The following is a 27,744-nucleotide window of genomic DNA, read 5'->3' as shown; positions in this document are numbered from 1 at the left end:
ACAGCTTTCTTTAAGACCTACCGTTTTGATCTATATTAGCGTATTATGTTAATACAGTCGAACTCGTTTATAACGAGCACAAAGGGACCGTAACATGTATTCCTTAAATCCGAGTGCTCGTAATAAACGGGTACTTAAGACAGGCGTGCAACCAGAAGAGGGGGGGGGAGGCTTGGGAGGTCAAATGATTGAATTTACTTAAAATTTAATTAATACTTACTTACTTTAATTACATTAATTAATTTAATCGCGTTTTTTTTATTTCGCGCACATTTCTTATCATTTTGAAAAAAAGATACGACAGAAAGACTAGAAAGATGAGAAAAAAGATTACAAGACGGAAAAATATTGCTCGCTAAAACCGGGTCTTGCTCGTTAAAAGCGACTTCTGTTCCATAGACTTAACATTGATCCAACCAAATATTCTCGTTTCCCTCGGTAAATCCGAGTTCTCGTTAAATCCGAGCTCGTTATAAACGAGTTCGACTGTATTTTTATGTTATTCCTTTTCTGTAAATCCTTTTCTTAATTTATTATTCAAAACGAAATGCTTTTTCACACTTTTAAATTCACTTGTCCTTTAATGTATTTTTGGTTCAAGTATGCATTAATTAAAAGTAGGACATTTTTCCCTTTGTTCTTTGTGGGAATCACGCGACCTATTTAATAAACGAATTACGATTATCAAGATTTCCCTTATTCCCTAAAACGATGCATTTTTTACGGATTTTCTTTGTAAGATTTTCCTTAACTCTTATGGAACAGCACGACGATTTTATGTCACTCTTTCTCGTTCATTATCGCATAATGATGAAATAAAATTAATTTTCTCTTTTTAAAATCCTGTGCCTGTTTGTTTTGCTCACACGACTGCCACCATTATATATATATATATATATCTAAATATATATATCGTTCTTTTACTTAAAAGGTTTCAATAAAGCACTTCGAAGCAGTTTTTATTCTATTGTTCTACAACAAAAACTTGTAAGAATAAAGTTAAACAACGTTAAAAGAACACAAATGATGACTCATGAACAGCTGTATCATAGTTTCGATTTTATAATGAAGAATCTTTTTCTTTGTGAAAACACAGATTTTAATCTCGAAACACTGAAATGTTATTTTACATTCCAACTCTGTTAAAGGTTCTATAATTATTCGACAGAAGATTATGATAGAAAAACTAGAAAAGCAAATACTGTTGTCTAACTAAAAACAGACAAAATTCGTCCATCTAAATCACCGATGGACTCTCGTCTCGTAGTCTGGAGCTGTCTACTACTGTGAAAACAAAAATGTACCTTTCGAAGAGGGGAGATTTTTAAACTTCTCTCGCTGACTGTAAACAAAATCTGTCTTATTACTCAACACCCATTCCTGAAACAAGTCAATATCGTAACCATAGCCACCGACAGTGCTCTAGACAACTGGCGAGAAGAGTTCATTAGGTAACAGATAGCATGTGGCATTATTTGTGCTCTTTTTACATTACTTGGATTTGTTCATATGTAATACAGAGTTAGCCCCTTTTTCACTTAAATGTCCAGCAGTGGACTGATCGTTAAGACACGTTTCCCAGCAGAACACCGAAGTCAAACATCACTGGCTGCTGTCAGGGTGTGTGTCCACTTGGATCAGTCTGCGTAGGGACCGAGGGTGTGCGGTATTGGTCCTCGTTAAACTGTTCTACCGTAAAGTGCTCGACTTCGCGTGCAGGTCGTCGGGCTACCGAAGCAGGGGTGCCATCCCCTCTGCAGAGAATCAAAACTGTGATGGCATGTCTTCGGATCATCCTCAGGGATGTTTTCCAGACCGTCGCCCATAGCCCATTGTGCAGCTCTAGTGCAACGTAAATGAACTACAACAACTTTTCACTTAAATAGTCTGTAAATTTTGCTAAATTCAAATGTTCATTTTACAATATTTTCTGTAAGAAATGTTATAAAACGGACGATTGCTTGATTTAACAGTGTTATACTAATTTGCTATATAAATCAAAATCACTACACACTTATCAGATTTTTATTAATATTGCTACTCATTTTCGAACGTTTTGTAACTAAGGCATGATGCTTTGAGTATTCATTAGATGTTCTGATTGCTTTAATTTGCCTTTCAAATTTGGAGAAGGGGGAGAAATTTCTATCGTAACGATGTTTTAATAAGGTAAGTATCTCCTTTCCCTGAAGTTTCTGTCAGGCTAGAGTACTCTGTCAACTCGTAAATTATGCTGAATGTCAAGCCTTCACCGGGGAAATGCTCTAGTTTAGCGACGAAATTGTGACAAATATCATTAATACTCGTATTACGTATTGTAATTATGAATTGATGAGGGTAGAATTTGATAGCTGTGATTCAAAATGAGAATATATTATGAATATTTTGTGAGTTGTATCTCTAAATGCTAAACTAAGAATTTCTCTTTCCCTATCTTAATTCGTTCAGTCAGAATTTACGTAAAAACAAGCTGCATTATCTCTTTGTTTATAGGTATAAATAATTTACATGTATGCAATTAGTTGTCTCACATATTATAAATAGATATGCAGATTATTGACACATAACAAAGTGGTTAAAATTTGGTTTAAATGTGCCTACGCATAAAGTATGTGATGAAATTGATTGAGTTATAAGTTTATATCACTTAATACTTGTATATCATCAATGCAGTGCAATTAATGTTAACTCAATTTGTTTTTAATGCAGGGTGATTTGAAATGACCGCCCTAAATACATATAGTATTTCTAATTCTTGTAGAAAATGAATAAAAAAATTGACCCGTTAGAGGCCTCAAGCTAATATTGAATTGAATAACGTAAAATCATAAATTAAAAAAGAAAAAAAGACTATTGAAATCTATCCAATCTATCAGGAAGGTACGATCCGGTTTTGATGTTTTAACTTCGTCTTCCTTAATAGTGATTTTTCAGATTTCGCTATCATTGTATTTTTTATTTATTTTTTGTTGTTGTTGTTGAATTTGAGACTTCTAATGTATACGCTTTTTTAAATTGAATTTTGCTAAAATTCTCAATAAAAATATATAATAAGGGCTGTTTTTGCAAAACACTCTGTTCGTATAAAATCAATTATAGTTTTATATCATAAATTCATTAGAATTACTGCTCAATATCATAATTTAGTCAGTCGTAAATAAAATAAAATATTTCGTTTTAAATCAGAATTTAGGCAATCTAAAACAAGAATAAATGTTTTTTTTATTAAATCAGAATTTAGACTATCTAAAATAAGAAACTTTTCTTATTAAATCAGAATTTAGACAGTCTAAAATACGAGAAAATATTTCTTTAGGAAATTCCATTTTAGATATTCTGAAATAAAAATAAATATTTATATTTAAATCACAATTTAAAATGTCTTACAATAAATATTTAAATCTCAATTTAAAATGTCTTAGAATAAATATTTCTTTATTAATTGAGTTTTTTTAGTCAATGCAATTAATAAATTAAATCACAGAAATGTTTGAATAATACGAGCTTTAAGTTGCAAATATGGCAATGTATTTTTTTTACCAAAATTAGCTAATTTTAAAATTTGCCAAATTTGAGTAAAAGCTAAGTAAGAATACCTTGAAGAGCGAAAATTTTGAAAATAGTTAATGAAAAACTTGAATGGAAAGTAAATCAAAACATTGCATTTTAAAACATTGATAAATTTTAAAAACTAAATAATAATAACCAACTAATTAATAAATTTAAACTAATTAATAAATTTACAAAACAAAACTTTTAAGCATTTTTTCTTCTTTAAGATAATTTTTTAAAAAATTAAAACAGCTAATAGCTTTATGAAACAACTGTCCTTTCAAATATTATATTTTTCAAACTTCTAAGTTGATAAAAGTTTACTATTCATTTGTTTTGATAGAATTTATATGTTTTTTTTTTTTTAAATAAAGTCTTATAAATGTTTGCATTTATGGAATAAACCTGAAAATTTAAACATCAGAAAAACATTTTTACAAACATATAAAAATTATTATATGCTTTTGGTATATAGAAAATTGTTTCTAAGACATAAATGGAACATTTTGTTTAATGTGTGGCATAGATTTATAAGAACCTTACGTGTTGATTTTAGAATACGTCTTTCTAGAAATTAGTATCAATACGTAAAATGTAACGTTTCTGGAACGTGAATGCAACATTTAGTGTTCTTTTTGAGATAGTTTAATAAAGTCCCTACTTGTTAGTTTTAGAAGACATTGTACCAACTAATCTTAAAAACTTTTTATGAAACATAAATGGGCCATTCTATGCTACATGAGCGAGTATGATGAAAATCATGCATGTTCTTAGAATTCATTCTTATCATTAGTTGTACCAACAAAGGTTTAAAATTGTTTCTGAAACATAAATAAGCATTATATTTTCTATATGGGAGAGTCTCAGAAAAACTATGCATGTTGTATTTAGAATACATTCTTATTATTTGTACCAACAAAAGTTAAAATTTGTTTTCGAAACATAAATGGGATATTTCATGCTACGTGAGACAGTTTCATAAAACCATATATGTTGGCTTTAGAATATATTCTTATCATAAGGTGCGCCAGCATAGGTTGAAAAAATTTTCTGGGCCATTTTGTTCATGCGAACCTTAAATGTCGATTTTAGAATACATTCTTGTATATTTTGCAAAACATTTTCAGTTCGCTTAAATAGTTAACGGACGTAGCGAAATGCGCAAAACGTGTAATTAACATTAACCCTGTGACGCACAATTTTTATTAAACATATTTTTCATACTTTTTTCATTATTTTGTATTAATTTAGGTAAAAATTAGTGAAAAATATTATAATTAACGTTTGAATAATTTATGTTAATGAAATACAGCATGAAGCACCAATGTCTTTTTCCTGCTTTTAAGGTACAATCTTTCACACACGGCTCCCTTACAAACAATAATTTTTCAAAATTGCATTTATTTAGAGCCGAGAGAAACAGTTATTCACGAAGGAATTTTTTTTCTTCTAAAATCAATTATTAATAATTTTTTAAATATGAATAAAAAAATTTAAAAATTCTATTCCTTTTTCTTTCTTTTTTTTAATTTTTTTTTATTTTATATATTATAAATATAATTGCGATAATCTAACAGATTTTTTTAGTAATTGACAGTCTTTTATAATTAAAAAATAGCAAAAATTATCTTTGCTCGTAACTAGAGCGGCAGGAAAAAAAAAATATGTAAACGGGACACCCTTGTCCCATCTGCGTCAAAGGTTTAGAAGGTCCAAACTTTCAACCGCTCTCCTGACTAAACTATTAGAACCATATTTCCTAGATTACGGTTATTCCCCGTAATTTTAGGGCCAGAAACCTGATTTAGTAACTTAAATACCATTTACCCTATTTAATTAACTTATTTAAGGTGAGTCTTAGAACGTAAAAATCCAATCATAAGATCAAAAGTGATTCAGGGTGTTCTCTTTTTTTTCTTCTTGCGCATTGTACATCTACCTTCAATTCAATTAAACTCTTCATAGCTTGATTGAACTTACACTCAGTCTTGATCAAATTCTTTTTAAATTCTTATCCTCTAGTTTTAGGTTCCAACCCGTGAAATTTCTTCTCACGCTTATAAAGGATCTCTAATTCAATCAGAACTGGCAAAAAGCCGTCATTTGTCTTTAATATGACATGTATCTTGACTTATGCGATCTCGATTAGATATTAACCACTTATCTATTTCATGCCGTAACAACTTCCTTTCCCATAACTCGCTCTGATGAGTTAATCCCATGCTTCTCTGCAGTGTTTGTTCAAAGGAATGATTTACATTTTAAAGTGGTTCCATCTTTGGCGTGTGTCGCATTTAGTTTTGAAAGAAAAAAGAAAGATGCCGACTTCAAAGAAGCTTACTCCTTTCTGCCGCCTCATCTTTCTGTAGAATAAGATACGTTCAATAAATCAAGATATCATTTCGAGGATTTTATTTCATTTAACCATCTCATGGATGAAGTTATCTGTTGTATTTTTCAGCATGTGTTTTTCGGAGAATCGTTTAGTTATTGTGACTTTTGTTAAGAATTTTGTTTATTTAATATTTTTTAATATTCTGAATTGTTTCAGAATAAAAGTTCCTTTTGTTTTTTAATAACAGTTGTTTTTTCAAGCTGTTGACAACCTAACACAATACCCAGTAGGAGGCAATTCCGATCCTTCTCTATTTGTAGATATAGTAGTGTCCATCATGAAAATTGACACTTGCGAGCAGTCTCAATCAAAAAAAGGTACAACAGAATATAATAAGACACCCAAGATGGAATCGAGTTACTGATTTAAACATAGGGCGCGGAGTACCTAGCTCGAAGGGCTATCTGCTCTTTCATCTAATTTGAATAATATAAAATGAGGGAAGAGGGGGGTGAGAAGCGTGCGAAAAGCGAATGAACGATAATATTCTTTTTTTTTTTTAACGGCAGGCACTGAACATTTCGTTCTTCGCCTTAGAAGATGCCGGAAGTGTTGCTCATTTATCGTTGCCCAGTGGGCACCTGTGAACCAAAGTCACGGAGGCGAGCAGCATTACCCACGCCACACTGCCACTAACCCGTTCATAGGGTGGGCCACATTCACACATCAGAAGACAACACAGAGAGAGAAGCATCCATGCCCAGAGCGGGATTCGAACCCACAGCCATAGGCTTCGCAGTCAGACACGCTAACCACTCAGCCACCTGGTTGGCATAAACGATAATATAAAAAGATGGTAAGATAAACAAAATAATAATTTGAAACATACAAAAAATAATCTGTGATAAAGAAAGGTTATTTACGAAATTTACATGCATGCAAAATTTCAAGAAAGTGACAAACTCAAATATCATCTCGAATTCCTGCATCACTCACCCCCCCCCCCCTCCTCTTCAGAAGGGCTTGTACGGTGCGGAGTAATACAGTTTATCTTGGTGTGCACTGATTAAGTTAATTTGAGGGATTAAAGTAATTAGATAAAACTCCCATCACTAAAAAAAGCGAGGCAGTGGCAGGACTGAATTTGAAATTTTTCTCAATTAATTCAAAATTGAAAATTTTGTTGAAATCACACTTTGTGCAGCTTGTAGCATCCCTAAAGAAGGATGCGTTTAATCTTTGTAGATAGTTATCAAGCTTATCAATTTTTAGATCATTACGTAATGTATTGTTTCTTACGAACCAGGGTGCACCTGTTATTCTTCTTAGAGTTTTATTCACAAGTCTTAAGTAGTTTTTTTAAATTTGTGTTCTTGTAAGTGAACCCCAGGCTGGGGAACATAAGATTGGACGGATACACATTATATAAATCTTTCTCTTCGTGTTAAAGGCCACCTTAGAATGTTGAGATAGGTGGAGTGCTTCGGCTGCTTAATGATATTAGTTATCCCAGTTTAATGTATTAGTTAGTGTGGTGCCTAAGTATTTGGCTCTAGTGGCTATAGGTGTATCTTCATTGAATAAAGTGAGCCTATTATTATTATTGATCTTTTTTTGATTTTTTCTAATAATGAGAAAGTTTGCTTTTGAAGCATTAATTTTGATTTTTCGAACTAACACGCCTTATATTAGTATATAAGGCGTGTTAGTTCGAAAAATGAAAATTAATGCTTCAAAAGCAAACTTTCTCATTATTAGGAAAAATCAAAAAAAGATCAATAATAATAATTGAAATTGTAATTGGAATGTAAATTGGAATTGTATTATTGCAGTGGTAATTACACTACAAGTTTCCCCATATTAATATACAATTTTTTTTTTTGGCTGCCATCAGCATGAACTCATTGTTTTTCGATAAAATATTTTTGTATCCCTTATTTAAAAGTATCTATATTATATAAAACGCTAATACGTACGTATGTATCAATAAAACCGATGATATTTCTTTTCTCGCGCTGGCAACAGTTTTCATTTTTAATTGATTGGATTCGGCGCGCAAGAGCACGTAGTGAGCATCATATGGCTAATCCATGTTATATAAAACGCAAATACGTTTTAATTAATAGGCTTCGGCGCGCAAGAGCACATAGTGAGCATAATATGGTTAGTTGGGTGAATTCTCACCGAATTATCAAAAAAATTCTCACAAAATTATCTTTAGCGAAGCCGATGCTTTACATTCGGCGTTCAGTACTATTTCATATTGTTTTACAACACATGGTTTTAGCCCTCTGGTGGGAAATACTTTAAAACAAAACTTACAACAGTTACTTTTCTCAACAACTGAAATTTAGAATAGTGTGATTAAGCAAAATATGTGAACTGTTTGCGATTTCAAATTAATATTGAAATGCACAGGTTTAGAATTTTCTACAGTGAAAAGTTTTTGGAACTTCAGTGTTCAAAAAAGTATACAAAAGCTAGACGTTAAGAACATATCCAATGAGCTAGCAAAGCGCGAAATGAACTGCGAAAGCAGTTCCGGTGGTTGGAGAGCGCCAGCGAGCAGGGGGCGAAGCCTCCTAGTAATGTTTAATTTTCTTATTTTACTCTACTATTCTTACATTTTTGATTTTGATTGTTTTCTAGATTAAGAATTTAAAACTTAAAAAAATAATAATAATAATTCTTTTATTATATAATGTAATTCTATGATGTAACCTTATTACGTTACATTTTACAATAAATTTAGTTAAATCGGTGTCTAAATTCAACCGTTCTAAAAGAATTGTTTTTGGTGCAAATTACAAATATGCTATTATAAATTGCCGTTTAAGAGATTCGTTTAATTGATTTAGAACTTACCGATCAGCTTCATGCACAATGTCATGAAAGCAAAAATTGTATTTAATATATCCGTCCGTATATTAAGCGAAAATATTAAATTACCGTTGTGAGCTCACAAAATTTTTTATAACAATTTCGTTTGAAATTTTATTTTAAAAAATGGGGCTTAACCACCTGACAATTAATAAACTAAGAGAATTCTATTGATCAGCGTGTTTATTTATTAGGAAGATGAAGAAAAAAATTTATGACAAATTTTTCATGACCCTTTTCTATAAACCATTATCAAAAAAAAAAAAAAAAAATCTAGTTCCGTAATGCCTTGAAACAAAAAGAAAATTATTTCCGAAGTGGAAACAAATTTCCTATTAATTAGAATACGCTCTTATCTATCTCTCTTTTTGTTTAAGTTTCTATATAATTTTGAATTTATAACCTATTAATGCCATTTAATAGTTTCTCAAGGATGTTCTTTTGATGTAAGTCAGTGGTTTTATGGAACGTACATATGCATTGACCAGAAGTTTCGTTCCAATAAAAAAAAAATTATTCATTTACTAGTAAAAGCAATTAATTATCATCATAAAATAGTTAATTACAATCAATTCATATTCATTGTTCTGGAGATGGATGAAAAAGTTTATTCTAATTTATGTAGTTTTCTCCGCATGCAACTTCAGCGGAACAAGCAATTTGAACCATTTCGCTACTTTGACGTTTTTTATTACATCTTCAAAAGTAGAGCGTAAACTAATTGACATTCAAGTCAATGTTGCGGTTAATTGTTTTTTTTTTTTTTCATTACTTTTTTAATTCTCATTTCAGTGGTATAGTCGGATAATTATTGTTACTAAAGAAGTACCTTTTATCTTTTTGTTTTAAGGGATACATTTTTAGGGTATTGAAATATTTGATGTTATTCTTCGAATAATTTTTTTGTTACTGACGATAATAAATGTTCTACATTTAAGAGCAATTATATAAAATCGTCTGCTATATTTGCTACTTTTCTTAATATTCTTTCGTAAGTTTTTTAATCCAACATTAGTTACATCTAACCGTTAAGTTACATCTAAAGAACATATTTAAGTTGTATATCTTCAAATTTAAATTTTCAAGTGCCTTAACTAAACGCTTACTAAAGTACTATTAAAAACCAATTTTTTTATTTTTTATCAATCATTATTTTTGTAACTATGACAAATTATTTGACTCAAAAATAGTAACTTTTATTGTTGCGTAAAAGTTACTTTTTATTTTTTAGTTTCAAGAGTACATTTTTAGGATTTGAAGTTCATCATCGAATTGTTCTTTATTTTATTTATTTTTATACATTTATCTATACTTTTCATTTCATTATGTATGTATTTATTTATTTTCCTTCATTGACGGTAAAGTTTTTTATTTACGGACGGTTAAATAAATCGTCTGTTAGATTTTCTTCTTTTAATGTATTTTATTTTTTATTACTTATAATTAATGTAATTAATTATAACAAATTAAAAATATGAGCCGTGATGACTTAGAGAATAGAGCGTTCGCCTTCCAATGAGGTGAACCGGGTTCGATCTCAGCGATGGTTGGTCGAAACTAATTCCGCATCCGGCTTGCACCGACCACAGTGTTGACGTAAAATATCCTCAGTGGTAGACGGATAACGGGTTAGAGCCCCTTTGCCGTTAGTCTAAACGGGGGAGGTTTTCGCGGTTTTCCTCTTCATGCAACGCAAATGCGGTTTAGTTCCATCAAAAAGTCCTCCATGAAGGCAAATTTCTCCCAATACTTGATACTGGAGTTCGCTTGTCTTCTGGATTGGGTTCAAAATTACAAGGCTACGGAGTTGAACATTAGTAGTCGTAAACACAAAATTGGGTCGTATGTTTAGCGACGGTTATAAAATAAAATACGTTGTAATAAAAAATAATAAATATATACGTTGTATTATATTTATTAAATTTGTATTTCTTCACACTTAAACTAACGAATGCCTTAACTAAACGTTTGGAAAAATGTTATAAAATATTTTAATATTTTTCTATCTTAAAAATATTAATATTATTTGTGGTTTTAATAAATTTTAGAGTCAAAGAATTCGAAGTTCAAAGAATTCATTCATAAGAATTTCATAATCATTATCATTCCCTAATCATAATCATTCCATAACCATTAGATCGTTTATTTGGCTTAAAAATTTATCGTTTTGACAAACATTGGTAAATTCATATGTTAAATAATTAAGAGGAAATCTTATATGTCTCTTAGTGAAACGTAATTATTGTTATTTTCTTCCTTTGCTCTTTAAATTCTATAAAAAAAATTTGATTAATTAAATATTTTTATGATATTACTCCTTTAATATCTGTGGGTGTGCCAGTTAGAGGTACAAATTTCAAATACGAAATTCAGGCATTGACATAATTGTCAGATTGAGTAAAATAGTTTGCTTTTGATAAATTTTCTGAAAAATATAACACTATAGAAGCAAATAAATTAGGTTACGCAGATGAAATAGATATATTAAAAAAAGTTTTTTTCCCTACTTGGAATTGAATTATAAAAAAAAGAAAGAAAAGAAAATTCCATAATACTGCACCAAAATCTAATTTAATGTCCGAGGTTGCATTCCCCCCTCCTCACAAATAAAGTAATATCCGGTTTGTTCAACCAACTCCATTTCCACTACCAGAACTGAACAAAAAGTTCGGTCCATTTTGAGCAAGCACTATGAGGATCGATTTCCATTCGAAAAGCTACCGCACTCGAAATGGTTTTGAAAATTAGTTTTTACTGTTACATAACCTCGACGGATACGCAATTTGCATACAGAAATAAATAAGGATATTGCGTGATCTTTAATATGCACATATTAAGCGCGATATTTAGGTTTTTTTTTTTTATATTTAAAAAAAAATGGATACCAACATGCATTTATTCCGTCTTTCTCCGTTTTCATTATTGTCATTTTGTACAGACATGAAAATTTTTTATTACAGTTTAGTAATATAATTAATTTGTATAATAATGACGTAGAATTTAGTTTAAAATTATTGCTTAAGTGGTTAATTAAAAATTATTTATTTTTCTTTTTTTATGCTGTTGATTTTCTATTTGTACCAGCTTTTATAAAAGTGCAAATTTGTTTTAACATTGCTGATAAAGCATGCGCATCTTTAAATTTTATGAATGTTATTATTTTGTGATTATTAGTACTTTTATAAATGTTTTTTAAATAACTTGTGTTAGTAAGTACTTTTAAAAATGTGTATTTATTAATGCTTATGTGCTTGTATAGATAACTACAACGAGAAATATTTATTTTAGAATATAAAAACTCTTAAAAGTTTTGTTTCTTTTTTTTCTTATTAAAAGCTTTAAAAAAATCTATTTTGCAAAACCTAAAACATTTATGTGAACAAAGCTAATGGAAGAAAAAGTGAAGAAAAGTTAATGGAATGTTTTGTTTCAAAATATGAAGTTTTGTTTACAAAATTAATGAAGCACCTTATCTGAAATCTGGCATCTCTTTTTGTCGCAATTATTAATGATATTTTCGGGAATGCTTTTATTTATGTATTTTTTAATTGTTGCTGAAAGCAAATCTCGAAAGCAAATCAAAAAATCATTTACCATTAAAGATATTTTTTGAGGATAAAAAATTACATATGGAAATTAGCTTAAAAAATATGTTGGTTTAATAAATTGATCAGAATTTCTAGAACATACGTTCCCTTTTTTTTAAAACCTACTGCCAAATTTGTGAGACGAACTTTCTTCAATGTCCCCTTTTTACGCACCAATAGCGCATCCGTCCCGCGGAGCCTTTTTTGTGGCCCGCGAACTAAAATATATTAGTTGTCATTTTTGCGGTTAATTTTCGTAAAAAAAAAAAAAACAATATGGCAAAAACTCCACTTTTCTCCTTAATAAAAACCTAATTTCTTCGTTTCTGTGAAATCTCACATACCAACGGTGCAAAAAAAACTTATTTCTCAGGTTTTGGAATCCAAGAAAATAATTATTCAAATACAAAAATAATCGTGTATGTTGCTCTTTTTAATTTTGTGCATATAATTTAGCATGTGCGTATCAGAAACTCTCCGAATTAACTTTATGAAACCACTCATTTTGGACAAAAATATTTACGCACACATTTGTAATTTTTTAATTTAAAATATAAATATCTATTCTCAGGTGGTTGTAGCAGACAAACCTCAATTTTCCCATTGAATATTTTGTGTGCTACTATGTAAGTTTTAATACCAACTTTATTAAAGTTTTATACCTGAACAATTAGATAACTGTTGCACATTAACTGTTTAATACATAGGTGCACATTAAAGTTATTGTAGCCCGAATTTTTATTATTTATTCAATTTTTTTAAAAATACTATTAATTACAATTAAATATTTTTTAAAAATCTACTTATTTCAATTTGTAATTCAATAATTTTGTTTTGTACAACTTGGTAAAAATTTGACAGTAATATTTAATGTTCCTTCAAACATAAAAGAGTTCAGCATAAAAGTTTGATAAAGTTGTGGCCCGCCATTTGATATGTGGTTTTAATAGTGGTCCCCGGCAATAATTGAAATAAGAAGTAGATTTTTGCGTGAGAAATAAATTTTTTTGCACCGTTGGTATGTTAAATTTCACAGAAATGAAGAAAGTAGGTTTTTTTTAACGAAGGTTTTTTTTAACTTTAAACCCATATAGATTTTTTCACGAAAATTGTCCGCAAAAAAATGACTAATACATTTTAGTTCGCGGGCCACAAAAAAGGTTTCGAGGGCCGGATGTGGCCTGCGGGCCGCATATTAACGCATATTAAAGCGAATGCATATTAACAAAAACAAAATACTATCTTGACATAATCAAGATGTAAAGGAACTCATGTTTGAAAATGAATTTTTTTCGTTATCTGAAATTCACTTGCAGAAAGATTCAGCGTTGAACCATACTATCGTGACCTTAAAACACAATACGGTGCAAATTCTTTGCAATTTTAATTAACTCACTGTAAAAAAAGGATTTCTCAATATGGAGCAAAAATGTATCGAAATAGCCCCGAAAGAAATAATGGTCCAATTTGAAAACTCCATCTATTCAAAAGTGAAACAACATATATAGTTTACCTAAAGTAAGAACTTCCCTTGCCATTCGTCTGGAGCCGTGGCGGTAACTATGGTAACGAAGTATAACTATTACAAATAGGGATGTGGGGTCACTGTTTAGGGCAGGTTTTGAGCAGGTTTGTTCGGCGAGAGAAAGGAAGTCTTTTTCTTCTGCCTATTGTGTTAGCCCCTAGAGTGAAGAGAAGCTACCCTCCCTAAAATGCTCTATTCTTGTTTCCATAGCAGCAGATGGCTTCAGACTTTTTAGCTGGTGGGGGGAGTTCATGCCGTAGACAAACTTATTCCCTTTTTGAGCAAATTCAAAGGTGATATGGAAGGAGATGTTCGTTGGTTTTTGGCGGGACTCGAACCAAGGAACTCCCAGTTCGTTGTTGGATGGCTCTTACCACCACGGTTGTACAACCTAGTACAGGGAGATTTAGGAATCTTTATATATTGAATAAATAATTTTAAACTTTTTTAAACAAGATCTTGTATAAAAATCTACAAAAGTTACTTTAGTTGGTGGGAAGATACGTCTAAAAATTTTATACTAGAAACATTTTCATTCATTCATACAAACAGTAACTACTTTCTGTTTTCAGCGAAATCAAAATGTTTGTAATACAAAAAGAAATAAAATATTTAAATGACTCATAAATGATGATATGTTGGAGAAAAAAATAGTTTTGAACACAAAGTCTGAATCTGAAAATATGATCTACTGAATAACTACTATATTTTTAACGGTAGTGAAAAAGATTTTGACTTCCTTCAATTTGTACAAAAATATTTATAGCTTATGTTCGGATTATTATTACGGACTCTTAACTAAATAATTTTAAATATAAGCTTGTTAACTGGTAACTAGAATAGCATACAATAAAATAAATTTTTGAAGCATTTATTTTTTCTGTTTTTATTCTAACTCATCGAGATTCTTATCAGCTTCTAAGAGAAAATTGCATTTAAAAAAAAAATGCATCTTTGGGAAATGAAGCATCTGCAGTTTTTTCTTTCTTCGATTTACTTTTTCCTTCTCTGGTAGGAGTAATCACGCTATATTCGGAACTTGCACGCAGATTGAAGAAGAAAACGATGATCTTACCTTTCTGAAATAGGCATATTCTATATTGAAAAATAAAAAGCATACCTATATTTATCTCTTTCTGTATCAAAAACCACAAAACAAAGTTAAGAAGCTCTGCGTAAACTTTATCTTGCATAATAGGTTTTGAATTCATATAATGAATACCTTAGCAAGAGAAAAAGAGAACTTATGTTTTAGCTTTTTTGGGGACCGTTCAAATAATACGTAATCATATTTTTGGCTATTTTGGACTGCTTACTCGTCTGCAGAAATAAGCAAATTGCAATCATCTGCTTACGTAATATATTCGCATCACTCTGCATCTTTGCTTTAACGTGGGAGAAAGAGCGGACTTATGCTTTAACTTTTTGGGAGTCTATTCAAATAATAAGTAATCATATTTTTGACTATTTTGCACTTCTTCCTTGTCTTCAAAAATAAGCAAATTGCAATCATCTGCTTACGTAATATATTCGCATCACCCAACATTTTTGCTTTAACGTGAGAGAAAGAGAGGTCTTATGCTTTAACTTTTTGGGAGTCTATTCAAATAATACGTAATCATATTTTTGACTATTTTGGACTCATCCCTTGAGAGCAAAAATAAGCAAATTACAATCATCTGCTTACGTAATATGTTCGCATCACCCAACATCTTTGCTTTAACGTGAGAGAAAGAGAGGACTTATACTTTAAATTTTTGGGAGTAAGTTCAAATTATAGGTAAGCATATTTTTGGCTATTTTGGACTCCTCCATTGTCTGCAAAAATAAGCAAATTACAATCATCTGCTTACGTAATATATTCGCATCACCCAACATCTTTGCTTTAACGTGAGAGAAAGAGAGAACTTATGCTTTAACTTTTTGGGAATCCGTTCAAATAATACGTAATCATAGTTTTGATTATTTTGCACCCCTCCCTTGTCTTCAAAAATAAGCAAATTACAATCATCTGCTTACGTAATATATTCGCATCACCCAACATCTTTGCTTTAACGTGAGAGAAAGAAACTTATGTTTTAGCTTTGTGGAATGTTATAGTTTTTGGGGGGCCCTGTTCAAATAACGCGTAAGCATATTTTTCGCTATTTTATACTCCTCTTTTGTCGGCAAAAATAAACAAATTACAATCATCTGCTTACGTAATATATTCGCATCACCGCTTTAACTGTAACTTTTACTGTAATAATCGAATTTTAAGATCAAATTATTAATTTAAAAATTCAATTCAAACAAGTGAAAAATAATTTAACAAATAGTTTAACTACCTACTTTTTTCCTTTAATAAACCTCCTGGTTCTGTTGCGAAACGATAATTAGTTAACGACATGTATTTTTGCAATTCTGATATTTTTTATTATGCTTTATTTTACCCAGGTTTATCCTACTTCCTTTTAGAATAAAGATAATTTGTAGCTTTTTTAAGCCATTTATGAGCGTTTATGGTTTTTCAAAAACTTTAGAGATCTATTTAGCCGCAATGTGAAAAATGACATTTTTTAAAATTATTATTTAATAACTTTAAAATCGTAAGTAAAAAACATGTGACGAATTTAATAGTTTAAAAATGGTGTGTAAATAGTTTAATTTCTTTAAAAAAATTTACAACCTCAATAGATTTCGTCTTAAAGCTTCCTTTTATCTATGAAACATTTCAAAGCGATCACTGATTCGCACACACGCGAGACATTTTATGGTTATTGATGAAATATTTAATGATTAGTTTGTCTATAACGTTTCATGATATATGTTTTTGGACAGCAACAAGTTAAAAGGATATTTTCATTATTTTTAATGACCCATGAAAGCAAAAATAATTTAAACTGTTTTACAAGCAACCGCTACATGTTTATTTCAATGGTGAACTGAATTTTGCATGTTTTTTGGATGAAAACTAAGAAAAAAGGAAACACAAGAATGTATTTTATTTTAAAACCGGCATTGAATATGCCAAACCATAATTGGGTTAACAACTATAAATATTCAACTCCGTAGCATTGTAATTTTGATTCAATCCAAATGATAAGAGAACTCCTGGATCAAGCATTGGGACAAACTACCTTTCGTGAAGCACTTTTTTGAAGAAACTTTACTTTCCAAAGAAGCTTTAGCAAGGAACTTTGCTTTGCATTTACTTTCCAAAGAAAGGAAAACCACGAAAACCTCCCACGGTTAGACCGATGACAAGAGGATTCTAAACCATGATTCGTCAAACACTGATAATTTAAAAAAAGATCTCTAAATTAAAAAAAAAGAGAAAACACCACTGACGGACCCATATTTTTCTAAAGGTAACCTCTAGCCTTACTCTATTGATATATTTTTTTAATTCTTAGCATTATTGTCAGCTTTTTAATACATCTGCTTCTTATAGCTTTCCTAATCGGCGTTAATCCGGTCTAATTCTGAGTTTACGACTATCAATGTTCGACTCCATAACCTTGTAATTTTGAATCATATCCAGAAGACGAGAGACCTTCTGGATAAAACTTTGGGACAATCTAACCTTCATGCAGGACTTTTTGGAAGGAACTAATCCGCTATTGCGTTACATGCAAAGGAAAACCACAAAAACGTTACACGCAAAGGAAAACCACAAAAACCTCGCATCGTAATTTAATTTTTAAAAAAGAAACTGATAAATATTTTTCTTTAATTTATCCACACAGTTAATGAATATTTCATTATTCACACGCTATATTTTAATTACAATAGATATTTATAAGCCATTTTTATTAAATGGGATCCACTAGAATTTAAAGTAAATTATATTTTTTTCAAAAATAGTAGTATTAAAAAAAGAGATTCTTCTAATCTGAAACTACTTACAAATCTGTCCGCCAATCATAGAGTTCTTCATGTTCTGACGTCAGTTATTTTTCTTTTTCTTCTTTCCTTTTTCGATCTTACCTGGCGAGTTTCACCGCAAATCTCGTCAATTTTCATTCATGATTCTGTGTAAAGGTGTGCTAGGATCCCATCTCCGAGATTAATAATTTTCACGTGCTTTTTTTTAAAGTTTTATTCAAAGAAAAACCTTGCGCATAGCTTTTGTCTTGTTGTTTTGAATATTTTAATTTTCGAGATAAGTTTGACCGAAAAAAAAGCATGCAAAGGAATTATTTTGCTTTACGAATTACAAGCCGAGTAAATTTAAAAAGAGTTTAAATACAGTATAGATGTTTTCTTGGATCAGGTTATTTTGCAAAATTATGGATTCTTTCTCTCTTCAAATTTGAAATGTGACAGTTCGGATTGCAAAATTAGTAGATATTCTTGCTTTAGATTTAGTTTGATTACATGTGATTCTAAAGCATTGAGCAATGCTTTAGAATTTATCAAAAAATATTTGGATGAAATTCAGAAATTGAAGATTATATATCATCTAGCAGACGATAAAAAACAGCAAACGATAAAAAAAAGCAAACGATAAAAAAAAGTTTAATTTAAAACACTTTAAAACTCTATTTATGTAAATTAAAATTTTGACTTCTTGTGAAATGTTTATGCGGCAGAAATAAGCGAAGGATTAAATGAGTGCATTATTTTTTGTCAACTAAAACTTTGTGTGTTGTGTAAAGATTTGACATAATGTGTACGTGTTCACCCGATTTATGTGGAATTCGTTGGTGTTCAGGTGAGCGATCCTTTGAAAAAGCTTCTGACAATTTTTTGAGTAAATTATTTTTGCTGTCCCCTCGTATTCCAAGAGCTCGCTTGAAGAAAGGAAGAAAAGAGAGATGTGTGAGTACATTTAAAAATTGATTAATTTTTTTAATGCATGTTTTTTCCTTCGGTTTACAAATTAATTTACGGAAACATATAAGTTTTATAAAATTTTCAATACGATTATAAAGTACTTTCCTGTAGCATATAAAATTTTAATAATGCTTTTCATGCATTACAAATTACTTTCTTATAACATATAAGTTTTGTATAGTTTTCTTTCATTTATAAATTATTTTAATATATGAGTTTTACATATTTTCTCTTTATTTACAAATTACTTTATTATAACATATAAGTTTTGCATGTTTTTCCTTCAATTATAGATTGCTTTCTTATAACATCGAAGTTTTACATGTTTTTTCTTCCATTTATTCCTTATTTTCTTATAACACATATAAGTTTTGCATGCTTTTCCTTCATTAATAAATTACTTTTTTATAACAAATAAGTTTTACTTGTTTTTCCTTCATTTATAAAATTCTTAATTCTAAAAAAATAACTTTACATGTTTTTCCTTCGCTTATAAATTACTTTCTTATAACATATAAATTTTACATATTTTTCCTTAATTACTTTCTTATAACATATAAGTTCCGCATGTTTTTCCTTCATTTAAATTATTTTCTTACAACATGTAAGTTTTACATGCTTTACCATTAATATATAAATTACTTTAATATATAACTATATAAGTTTAATCATTATTTTTTACATATTTCTTTACTATGACATATATGTTTCATATGTTATTTTTTCTGCGTTAATATATGCTTTCCTACAACCTTCAAATTTTTAATGTTATTTTTTATGCGTTTATATTATACTTTCCTATAACATATAAGTTTTGTTTGTTAATTTTCATGCGTTTATATAGTACTTACCTGTAATATGTAACTCTTATAAGTTACTTTGATAGTGCTTATAGTACTTTCCTATAACTTTATAGGTTTTATTTATTACTTTTCATTCGCTTAAATAGTATTTTCTATAATATATAACTATATATATTTTCACTACTTTTCCTGCGTTAATGCATTGATTTTCGATAACATAGTTTTATGGGTTGCGTTTTCATGCGTTGATATAGTGCTTTTCTATTACACATGAGTTTTATATGCAACTTTTCCTCTTGTTTTTTATTAAATATATGCATTCTAACATCACGAAAACTTTATCATCTTTTATTTTTAATATGAACTATCTAGAATATAAGTTAAGGATTCGTTCAAATAAAATATCTATCACTTAGTTAAAATGTAGTTATTAATTCCGTTTAATGGAGCATAATTGTAAACAATTTACAATTTTCTACATAACAATTTACAACTGACTATATTGTTTAAGTTTTCTCAAATATTTATTATCTATTGCTCTGAAAATGTAACCCAGTATATGTTTGCTGAATTGTTTTTAAAATATATTAACTTAACAAAATATATTTGATGAGTGAACTTAACAAATTGATGAGTTTTCAAACTCATCAATTTGTTGCAACTCATCAATCCAAACTCATCAATCGTTTCATCTTCATTAAAGAAAAATTTTGGGTTATCATATTAAAGATGAATGGAAAATGTGTATAACCATAAGTAAATTACAGTAGAAAACACAATTATGAAACTTTCATATCAATAAAATGGTCTATTAATATGCATAAATTATAATTAATAGTATTTTTTGCTCAAATATTTAAAAAAAACTATCGTTCAAGATCATTATAAATATATGTTAGAAATACATTAAACATTTAATCACTTTCTTTGCGAATATTAGAAATTTTCATTTCACGCAATTTTTTTTAAATAGCATGGCTCATTTATTATTATTTTCCATTATATTATAGATCGCTCGATTTTGTTTTAATTTTCTTGTATCCACGTTTAAAATTTTATACGTTTTTATTTTTTATTTTAACAGTTTTAGTACATAATTCACATCTCACTCTAGCAATAACGACACAATTAAAAAATGCGTGACTTTGAGTTTTAATTCATGGTTATAAGTTTTGAAGGTGTGTAAAGTATATACAATAAATAACACAAATAATAATCGCATTTTTTGCACATAATGTTCTATTTAAACCATTTGGTCCTTTCTAAAATACCGCACTATGAGTGAACTTGATATAGTGCACTATGAGTATTATACTGCACTATTAGTAAAGTATAATATGAGTGAACTTTATATATTTTGCATATAGTGTAAAATGAGATATTTTCAGTTTTGACGTTTTTCTTAACAGATTACATCATTAATGGTAATCTAACTGGAATGGTTGTTGGTAATAATGTTGGTAATCTAACTGGAATTGTTGTTGGTAATAATGTTGGTAATCTAACTGGAATTGTTGCTGCTAATAATGTTGGTAATCTAACTAGAATTGTTGTTGGTAATAATGTTGGTAATCTAACTGGAATTGTTGTTGGTAATAATGTTGGTAATCTAACTGGAATTGTTGTTGGTAATAATGTTGGTAATCTAACTGGAATTGTTGTTGGTAATAATGTTGGTAATCTAACTAATGTTGGTAATCTAACTGGAATTGTTGTTGGTAATAATGTTGGTAATCTAACTAAAAGGAGAAAGAACAGAGGAAAAGAAGATAGGTACGGCATCATTTGACAAATCAATTTTAGTTTGTTTTTTTAAAAAAAAAAAGATATTAATCTTTAAATTATGATACAGCTATCTACAATATTTTATTTTTCTAGCAATATAATTAATTAATTTTTTATTATCATTGAAACACTTCTACAAAGTAAAAAATATATTAATTCTTAATTGAAAGAAATTGGCGAAATAGTTGATTGCTAGAAATAATAACAAGAAAATATGTTTTTAAATTATTATATTAACTACCTGACTTTTGAAACATTTTATAAACAGCGTAAATTAATGATCTATAAATATTATTCCAAAATTATAATTAATGTATACATTATATATGTTTTGTTAGGTTTTCTTTACAGATATTCAAACTTTTAATGGACATTTTTTCTTCATTTTCATTCCGAAATGATAACTTTGATAAACAAATAGTGCTGCGTGATTGTTAAAAATATTAACAAGAAAATTCGTTTTAGAATTGTTACATTACCTACTTAACTTTTGAAAACGAATGATAAAAAGCATGAATTTATAAATGTGTAAACAGTATTCCAAAAATACAAATTAAAAAATGTATAACATGTAGTGACTAACTTTTCTAAAACTTTTATAATGCCTGACTGTTTTTATGTATAAATAAATAAAAGAATAACATCAGCTTCTTAATGTCTAAAAGAACATATATTCTTCTACTTTATTTATCAAAAGAAATGAATGAAAAAAGAGAAACCAAATTTTCATCTATAAGCTATACACCATAACGATGTTGATTTTTGTTAGGTTTTCTTTATAGATACTGAAACTTTTAATGGCCACTTTTTCTTCATTTTCTTCCCGAACTGATAACTTTAATAAGCAAATGGCGCTACTGGGGGCGTGCCCCATTTTAAAAGTGCGCCAAGCTATAAAATTCTGATAATAGTCATAACTTTTCGCGCTGTAGAAGTTGTTAGAAAGCTGGTAGGCAAAATTTGCCATCAGCCAAGTAGCTGGCAAGGCATTAGAGCGATAACAGACTAGAAAGGTATCACTGTTTTTTATCTATATTAACTCAATTTTACCAAACCGTGCCTGTACGCGTTATCGGCAGATTAGGGGGCTCCTCTATTATATCGAGGTTTGTGCCATAAATTCGCCATGCCGTTGACCTAAAGATTTGGCAAGAAGCAGCAATAACTTACTTTCATCTCGATTTTCTATTTTGTTGCATATTTTACTCTGAATGGACACTTTCACCTTTAAAATAATGACTTTTTTTCTGATACTACTGAATAATGGATTAGGTGTGTGTGTTGCTCTTAGGGGGAAAAAAATCTACTCTTCTATTTACATTTTCTCTTTATTATTTACACTTTGTGAGGAACTAATTTTCTGCTTTAGAAATGGTATTTGGTGCCCTGATTTTTGTAGAAATTGTATTTTTAATGCACGGTTCTTCCTCTTTTTCTTTTATTCATTTTAAATTAGACTCTTAAGTTTTATTTGTATTGAACTATCAGAGAGTTCTTTTTTTGTTCTTTAATCGACATATGGCACGGTTAGGGACTGTTCTAATATTACGTAAGCACTTTAGTTGGGAGGCTTCTTAAATGAGCTTACTTTATTTGCTTATTTGGGATCGTTCAAATACTTCCTTACATAAGCATGTTTTTGCCAATTTTGGAATTTCCTTGTGTCAGCAAAAATTACCAAATTACAAATCCACTCCCCATTCTTGAGTAAGAAAGATGCAACGGCACCCCAAGATTTTTGCTCAACATAGATTTTTACTGTAATCTAGTTTTAAGAATTTTATTATGAAATTCTAATAAAATTTGCAAATTCTGGATGGAACAAAATCTACGTTTTCATTTATTTTATAAAACTTTCCAACTCCTAGAAGAAATTCTTCTCTATTTTTTTTCTCCCAAAATGTGATTATCATTTAAAATTTAAAATTTTCCTAATGTGACTTTTTTTTCAAACATTTTTGTTAATTTTTTTTTAATCTTTTAAATATAATTTAAAAATAAGTGAATTTTACTGTCTTACGTAGATGTTGCTCATACCCCTCGTCCCCCTAGTCAGTAAAAATAAGCAAATGATAATCTCCCCCCCCCTCCTTCAGGTGCTTACGTAATACTTGAACGATTCTTTTATGGGAGATCTGAGTACGAATGATACTAAAATTGTTTAAACCTTAAAGATTACTTTTTAAAAAAATTAAAATTTGGAACAAATTGAATTTGAGGGAAAAAAATTATAAGAAAAACATTTAAAGGATGTTAGTTATTTCCTGTGATCCAAACTTTTTTCTAAGTTTTTTCAAGTACATACAATTATTAAAGATAAGAATAGAACCTAGCACACAATTGGTCTTCTTGCCTGTTATCTTTAACTACACAATTGCTGAGATACTAGTGCTATACCTGAACTTAAAAATTCTTAAAATTCAGTTATTATTTCCAAACACAAAATTTTCTGTAAGTATATGTTTTGCAGTTTGCTTACAAGGGTAGAGGGGGTTAAAAATCACTATAACAACTAAAACTGACTTTTAACGTGAATATAATTATTCACGTTAAAAATCAATCATATATTCAATTTATAACCATCATATTCACGTGATACTTGAACAGGCTTTTATTTAAGTGCTTTGTTTTATTTTTAATTCAGTTCGACAATATATTTTAGCTTGCACTTTAGAATTGTATTATATTTATTTTCCCACTGAAAAAAAATTTTCAAACATAAAATCGGTTCTTAGAACTATATAGATATTAAAAGGTGTAAAGGACATTCCTTCAATTCACTAAAACATAGTGAAATGAAATGAAATAAATTAAATGAAAAGTTATCAAGAATCTAAGTGTGTAAATGTATTTTATCTTATTTGGCAGGCACGCTTAGAAGTTAGCTTTGCTTAAAGTTAGAATATATCGTCGGCCATTTTAATTACATCCGATTAAAAAATAGTATTTTCGTATTTTCTATAGCAAATATGGGAAGGTAGACTAATTTCGTTAGAAACTAATTACTTTGCGCAACATTTTGTAACTCAAATGTGTGCTAATCTGCCTTCAAATTAATAATTTACTATGAAAAAATTTATAGTCTAGAAATTAAAAGAAAAGAAAAGAATTTTCGAGTAAACTATTATAAAAAACTGATTTTCATATTCTTTTTATCTTTTTCAATAATTTTTAGATTTTTTTTTTTGTAACATTGAAGAAATTGAACTTGTATTGTAATTTTCTTTCTTTTTTAAAAAATATGAATACAGAATGTTGTTTTTATCTGTAAATGTAAAAGGGAATTGTCTTAATATGTACTGTGCTCAAAAAAAAAAAAAAAAAAAAAAAAAAGCGGGCTACACTAAATGACCAAAAGGGTGATATCAAATATGCTAATTATTTAGTGCAGACGATATTATAAGTTACGAAATCTGACGCAAAAACATACTTTTACTGAATAAATATATTTTTCTCAGCTGATTCAGATTTCTGACCTCCAAAATATATTTCGAGAACTTTCTAAGAGAATTGCAAAAAATTTGCACAGAACTATAATATTCGTTTAACTAAAGATAATTTCATTCAAAATATAACTTTTAGCAAGTATTTATTATTATTTTTTTATTATTCTCTATAATAACAGTTTAAAAAATTTTAAATCGTAAAGTATGAAATTTTTGACCAGTTTTGATTTAAAGAATGCGATTCAAAATGGCGTAATACAAAATTTGAGTGAAATCGGTCGAATAGTTTCTAAGAAAACTAATTTTAAAAATACGACTTTAAAAATTCGATTTCTCAGTATCATTAATTAGCATGTATGAGATCACACCCTTGAAGATTGAGTCTTAAAACATGAAGATCCGATCATTAAATCTGAAGTTATTTATAATTGTATACTTTTTATTTCGCCCTCTGTACATAATGCACTCCAAAGCTGCGTCGATTTTGATTTTAAACCATAGCTAGGGATGTTAATTTTGTAATTGTAAAAATACAATATCGCTTTTATTTGAACTATATTCCGGTGTTAAAATAAAAAGTGTAATAAAAAATCCGAGTGTAATATATATTTCCTAAATTTACTTCTTTCATACTTTCCTTAAAATTTATGATTTTTAAACTTCGTCGCAATACCTGTTTTTATATTTCAAAAATATACAACGCTTACATTCTCCAAAGCGTAACATTTACCCTAATATATTTTCTAAAAATATATAAAAAGTCTGTAAAAACAAAATAACGCTATAAAAAAGACGAACACGGCGAGCTCAACTTTTATCGACGTGATATAAATCATCCGTGTTAGCATTATTAAAAGAGAAACTGTTAACCTAAAAAATATTTACATCGATTGTTTGAAGAAAGAAATATGACAATACGCATTTCAAATTTATTTAAAAAATCGATTTATTGCTGTATTGAACAGATTGATAGCAAACAAACCATATGAATTTTCTGCTAAACGCCTCGTTATTTTTATTAAAGACAATAAAACATTGTTTTTCTGGTATAAAGTAGTTTATTGTGATTTGCAACTTGGGTGGTATGGCATATCAAATGGTAATTTGTCTGCAAACTTTGAATTTTCTTAGAACGTGTGTAATGATGAACGCAGAATCTATTTATACTTTAACAACAGTATTTTTGAAAATTTAATTTGTAAGCAATCTTTGATATATTTCTTACAGGATTTGCAGACTTTATTTATATTTTAACAGTTACCTTAACGATAATTTTGTAAATTGTATTTATTTTGAAGCAAACATTCATAACTTTCTTATAAAAAATTTGATATTAGAATTTTCTAATACTTGAAGCGCAAAACATTTTCCCTCCTATTTCAACACATTTTTTGTTGCAAATAAGCTTTAAATTAAGTTATTTTAATGTTCTGCGCTCTAAGAAATGTTATATCTTTCTTAGATTCCACCCATAACTTCATTTATTTCGCACTACCCAAATTATTCCAAGAAAACTTTAGAATAAACCATCTCACATAAAAGACGACTTTTGAAATTTTATGAAAACGGTTCATTAGGGAGTTAGTGTGGCTGGCAGACGATATTTCATATCGCCCGTTATCGCGAAAATCAACCGGAGGGAAATCAGAATACTTTTACAGGCGATTTCACACACCACGCCTTTATGAAAAGAATAATGATTACGGTTCCAGTGAAAAGATTAAACGATCTATTTCTTTGTTAGTTATTTCTAATGAGTGCTTAAAGGTTAACGAAGTAGTAAATAAGATCGCTATCAGTATTTGAAGTTTTAATTAATACAAAAGTAGCGGGTGAGTTTTAAAAACCTTAACAACGATGCTTACGATATAATCTGAGGTTATGTTACTGCGAGTTATACTTATTTATCTAATTCTTATCACAGTTCACTATCAGATATGATTCTTTTCAGTACTTAATAAGCTCATTGTAGGTTTGTGAGTTTTTATTTAACGACTTTTACGAATTAATTAGTGAGCTCAATTTTGAGCAGTTATTTATTTATGCTCAACATCCGCATACTTAGAAGTGCTGGTATATAAAGACTTCAGCCTTCGTTTTTGTTTGTTCAAGGTTTTTAACGTCAAGTTATTCGTTTATATTTTTAATTATTTAAATTTAAAGTTATAAGCTTTTCTTATCAACTACGTTTTCTGAATTTTTTTTACCTAATTTTTAAAATAAATTTTAAGAAAAACATGAATATATGAACATGAATATAAGACATGAACATGTTTTTCTTACAAAATATTGATGAGAAAAATTTTCTATTAAAAACGAGTTTTAGCTCATGCTTTAAAATTAGAGTTCACACTCAAATTAGCTTACACACTCAACAAGGCAGACTTTTGAATTATGACTAACCCTTGCTGATTACTTGCATAATTACATAATTACTTGAATGATTACTTGCTGATTACTTGCATTACTGAGCATAAGTTTTACTCAACTTTCTTGGCTTGTAAAAAAAGTTTCAAGATTTATAAAAAAAAAAGTGAAAGCTTGTTGACGTGCTCAAATTTTTACAGTGCTTTAAACATAGTTTTTAGTACAAGTACATGTCTAGTACTTGTAGTTAAGTATGTTTAGTACAAGTATGTCTAGTACTTGCAAAAAATGATAATATCTCTCCATTATAGAAAAGAATATTTCAAAATTAAGCAGGAAAGTTTCAAAATAGCTCCAAAGCAAATAATACCCGAATTTGAAAACCCCATGTATTCAAAATTAAAACAGTATATACTCATTTTTGAGTAAAATTCGTAGTCTCAAAAGTGATATGGGGGTAGAAATATGTGAGAAAGATGTTCGTTTGGTTGAAGGCAGGATTTGAACCAAAGACGTTCAGGATCGTGGTAGGATGCTCTGTTGTAACCACCATGGGTGTACACTCCTATCTATGGAGAGCTTTATATAGAGTTATCTGCAATAATACGTCATAATATACTAATTTAAATTGCAATTTGGAAAATAT

The 27,744-nt window shown here is 29.1% G+C and overlaps 1 protein-coding gene across 4 annotated transcripts in view; it reads left to right on the top strand.

Moving 5' to 3' along the window:
- raskol (Ras GTPase-activating protein raskol) overlaps positions 1 to 27,744 on the top strand; it is a 319,700-nt gene that overhangs the window by 102,281 nt on the left and 189,675 nt on the right. The window contains exon 1 of one of the 4 annotated variants that reach the window (XM_087159433.1): positions 17,873 to 18,682. The exons of 2 other annotated variants lie outside the window; for them this stretch is intronic. In XM_087159433.1, the coding sequence (XP_087015559.1) occupies positions 18,530 to 18,682 (153 nt within the window). In that variant the 5' untranslated portion in view covers positions 17,873 to 18,529. Of the gene's footprint in view, positions 1 to 17,872; positions 18,683 to 22,188; positions 22,299 to 27,744 lie in introns of those variants that run through there. One more of the 4 variants, XM_087159443.1, reaches the window with a different exon arrangement.

This window comes from Parasteatoda tepidariorum, chromosome 3 (assembly GCF_982258835.1).
Source record: "Parasteatoda tepidariorum strain Cologne lab strain chromosome 3, Ptep-v5.0, whole genome shotgun sequence".
In the NCBI taxonomy this organism is placed as follows: domain Eukaryota; kingdom Metazoa; phylum Arthropoda; class Arachnida; order Araneae; family Theridiidae; genus Parasteatoda; species Parasteatoda tepidariorum.
The sequence above is the reverse complement of the archived record's forward strand: the minus strand, read 5'-3'. Positions and strand labels throughout refer to the sequence as shown.